The 3,469-nt window shown below is 35.1% G+C and overlaps 1 protein-coding gene across 1 annotated transcript; it reads left to right on the top strand.

Moving 5' to 3' along the window:
- Positions 1-798: 798 nt before the first annotated feature.
- On the top strand, positions 799-3,438 carry LOC117108993 (DNA-directed RNA polymerase III subunit RPC1-like). The gene is made up of 5 exons (XM_033251208.1): positions 799-924; positions 1,043-1,180; positions 2,362-2,409; positions 2,723-2,826; positions 3,282-3,438. The coding sequence occupies exons 1-5, from the start codon at positions 919-921 to the stop codon at positions 3,436-3,438; spliced, it is 453 nt and encodes a 150-aa protein (XP_033107099.1). The 5' UTR covers positions 799-918.
- The last annotated feature ends 31 nt before the right edge of the window (positions 3,439-3,469 follow it).

The following is a 3,469-nucleotide window of genomic DNA, read 5'->3' as shown; positions in this document are numbered from 1 at the left end:
ACCCTTCCTTCGTGGACTCATGGTTAGGCCTATGTCAGGTAAAACACGGCTTTGGAAATATTTACCTCAGTGTTAAAATATTCAATTTAAAAACAAAATTCATGAAACGGAACGTACACAATTTCAAGCAATAAACCTTCCAACACTCACCCAAGGTACCTCATCCAGGACCTTTTCCGTTAGCAAAGTATTCCACGCTCCAAGACTATCCGATAGTTGGGTGCAGATTGCTTATTCGAATCCCACCGCTGCCACCATCTGTGACGAAGTCCAATAGTCCGGTTCGGAAGCAAACAGAATGATATATACGTACACGGTAGCGTAATGTTCTATGCTATTTAATCTTCAAAAATGTAGTAAAATTCATATAACGTAAAGTAAAGCCCAAGTCCCACTTGGCTGTTATTTCTGTGAACACATATGATTACAACCTAAGTCCCACTTGGTTGGAGTTATTCGCACTTAGGTGTCCAAGTGATAACTACCTCCCCTCTTTTCAAAGCATACTAATAAAGAAACCTCCCAGCATTAGATCTACATTCCTTTCTAACCACATCCTTTCGGTTCCCATACAATTTCATCTTATTCATTAACTGGTCCTGGTCATTGAACATTTTGGTCCCCACAATTGACATGTCAGAGCCAAATGATAAATGACCAGTCACTGGCATCAAATCAATGGAATGATATATCAAATAAAACAATGTCATTGACCTGTATGCCTGGCCAATGATTAGAAATAGTAAATTCATGAATAACCCCTACTGAACCATGGGATAAATCCCATGCTACGTCACAATCACTTTTACTCCAACCATGTACCATACCTTTTGTATGTTCTTATAGGAAGATTGGGATTTCCTGCAACTGCAGTGCGCCCTCTACATCAGCAGTGAGACGACAGGAATTCCACTGAACATGCAGGTAAGGAGAAAGTTTTATTTGTCATTCTTGTCCCTGTAAACATTGCTACTGTAGCAGAGTGTATTAACACACATTTTACATAACAAATTTTGATTTAAAAAAACACTATATCTTTTAGCCCAAGAAACCCACAAGAGGATTTTGTCAGAGGTTAAAGGGCAAGCAAGGGCGTTTCCGTGGAAATCTATCGGGCAAGAGGGTAGATTTTTCCAGCCGAACTGTTATTTCACCAGATCCTAATCTACGCATTGATGAGGTATTATAAAACTTCATTACAAAGTTATTATGCTTTCTCACCACAACAATAATTTTAGGAAGTGTATAAATACACCAACTAAGGACTTAATTGTACCCTCCTTACATCTTATTTTCAGACTTTGGAGAAAGGTTTTTGGTTTTTTTTATCATCAGCCCACGAATTTCACGTCGGCAATCGGCAATTGCCTACCATATTGCCGAGCCAGAATTGCTACAGGACGGCAATTTTTTGCCGACCTAGCCTAGATTTCTTTGCTTGAAAAACTGCTTGGAAAGTCATAAACTTTTACTGAAACGGGCTATAGCAGACACTAAATTTCATGTACGTCGTCAAACCAAGGAAATTGGTGGTTCATAAAACAGATTTGTTTGTGCAATAACTATTTCTAATAGGCATGCAGTACGTACAGTACAATTTGTGTACAATCTTCTTATCTTTCAATCTCGCCTAGTCGTTTCGTAGGCTAGGCCTAGAAATGACGCTAGCCAGCCATGGCCTACAACATCGCCCAATAGAAGCCACGTGGGCCGCGTAGATCGTAATGCTTATTTAAATCTATTATTTGTCTTCATTTTACAATATTATTATCATATTTAAAATGTTGTTTATTATCTAAAAACAACAAAATTCAACATATTGTAGGCCTAATCCTACCGTCCATTTAAACGCAATCACGATCGCATCGTGACTTCACTACTGACAAGTACTGTACATGTGTGGAAAATCCCTGATAGATCATTCTGGGCATGCGCATGGACATGCATGGGCAGTTTTGAAGCAGCCTGTGATGCTGTGATGATACGATCGTAGCTTTTACGAAAGTTCCCATGCCAAAGATAATGATAAAACGAACGCTAAAACGAAATTTATTCGGCGATTTTCTTATCTAAAACATAATATTATACTACACTATTAAATTAATACAAGTATGACCATTCTTTCACCAGCAATATATTGATTTAAGAGAAATTAACAAAATCACAATCTTTAGATGACGATGTAAGTTCGAGTGTTTGGAAAAATCGTAGTTTATACTATATAGGCCTAGGTAGTAAAAATTTGCCGAGGCCGGCAAATTTTTGCCAACCTAATTTTTTTCTAATTTCATGGGCTGGTTTTTTTTAATTATTATTTCTGTGTCTTTTGTGTTTTATTTCTAATACCTGTTGTCTTTATAGGTAGCTGTACCTGTTCATGTGGCAAAGATTCTAACCTATCCAGAAAAGGTTGGTAAAAACCATTCAAAATGTGATGTTAAAGAAAAAGTTTGACCCTTATAGTTCTGTAGTAAAATGATATTGATTAGAATTGATAGTAATAATACTGATTATATGATGATCAGCTCAGAATGTTTGCTATCGTGAAATATTAGTACTAAATTTTATCAGAAATTCTATAAACCCATTTTCATTAAAACATCCCTTTAATACATATTTTATTGAATATATCAAATTGACTGGGCATACGTCGTGACTCAGATTGTTGTAACACCTCACATTTATGCCTGTATAAAATTAAAGGAATTACCTATTTTTTTAGGTCACAAATTACAATAAGAAGTTGATGCAGAAACTTGTGACAAATGGAGTTGATGTACATCCAGGAGCAAACTTTATCCAACAAAGATTTACAAACGTGAAAAAGTAAGTGAGACGAACAGAAAAGAGCAGATGAAAAAAAGGATAACTACAGTAATGGATGAATAGGATGCAGCAAACGGAGTGAAGATGTATTAAGCTATAAATTTAAGGCAAATACGAAATCGAAGATGGAATAAGGAAATACCTGATGCAGTCGAGGAATTGAAAATTAAGTGAATGATGAGTTTTTAGGACTGATAAAAAAGTGAAGATAAAAAGGGATGAATTTCAGCAGGTAGAAATTGAGGTGATAGTGGAATATTGTATGAAGTTGATTCTGAAATAGTAAACATAAAGAGATGAATTTTATTTGGATTGGGAAGTGAAGATTATGAAAAGGTTCCAAAACATAAGAGTAAGTGCCAGTAACAAGTATAAGTAAGGATATAATGAATTCAATGTTCTCTTATTGGCATAAAATTCCTGGTACAGTAGATATATTTTCTTTTCATCTTTAGGTTTCTTAAGTATGGCAACAAGCAGAAAATTGCTCAAGAATTGAAGGTAGGATGTCCTCATGATAAATATTCATATTTAAAATACTCCATTTTTCCCCCATATAATAATCATGTGATTAAAATGATATTCTTATTTTTGCTATTTATATTCACATAATCTCTATGTTGTGTTTTTTTTTTTTTTTTTT

The sequence above is a fragment of the Anneissia japonica genome, unplaced genomic scaffold (genome assembly GCF_011630105.1).
Source record: "Anneissia japonica isolate Jap-2015-1 unplaced genomic scaffold, ASM1163010v1 scaffold39281_len3487_cov117, whole genome shotgun sequence".
Taxonomy (NCBI): Eukaryota; Metazoa; Echinodermata; class Crinoidea; order Comatulida; family Comatulidae; genus Anneissia; species Anneissia japonica.
The sequence above is the reverse complement of the archived record's forward strand: the minus strand, read 5'-3'. Positions and strand labels throughout refer to the sequence as shown.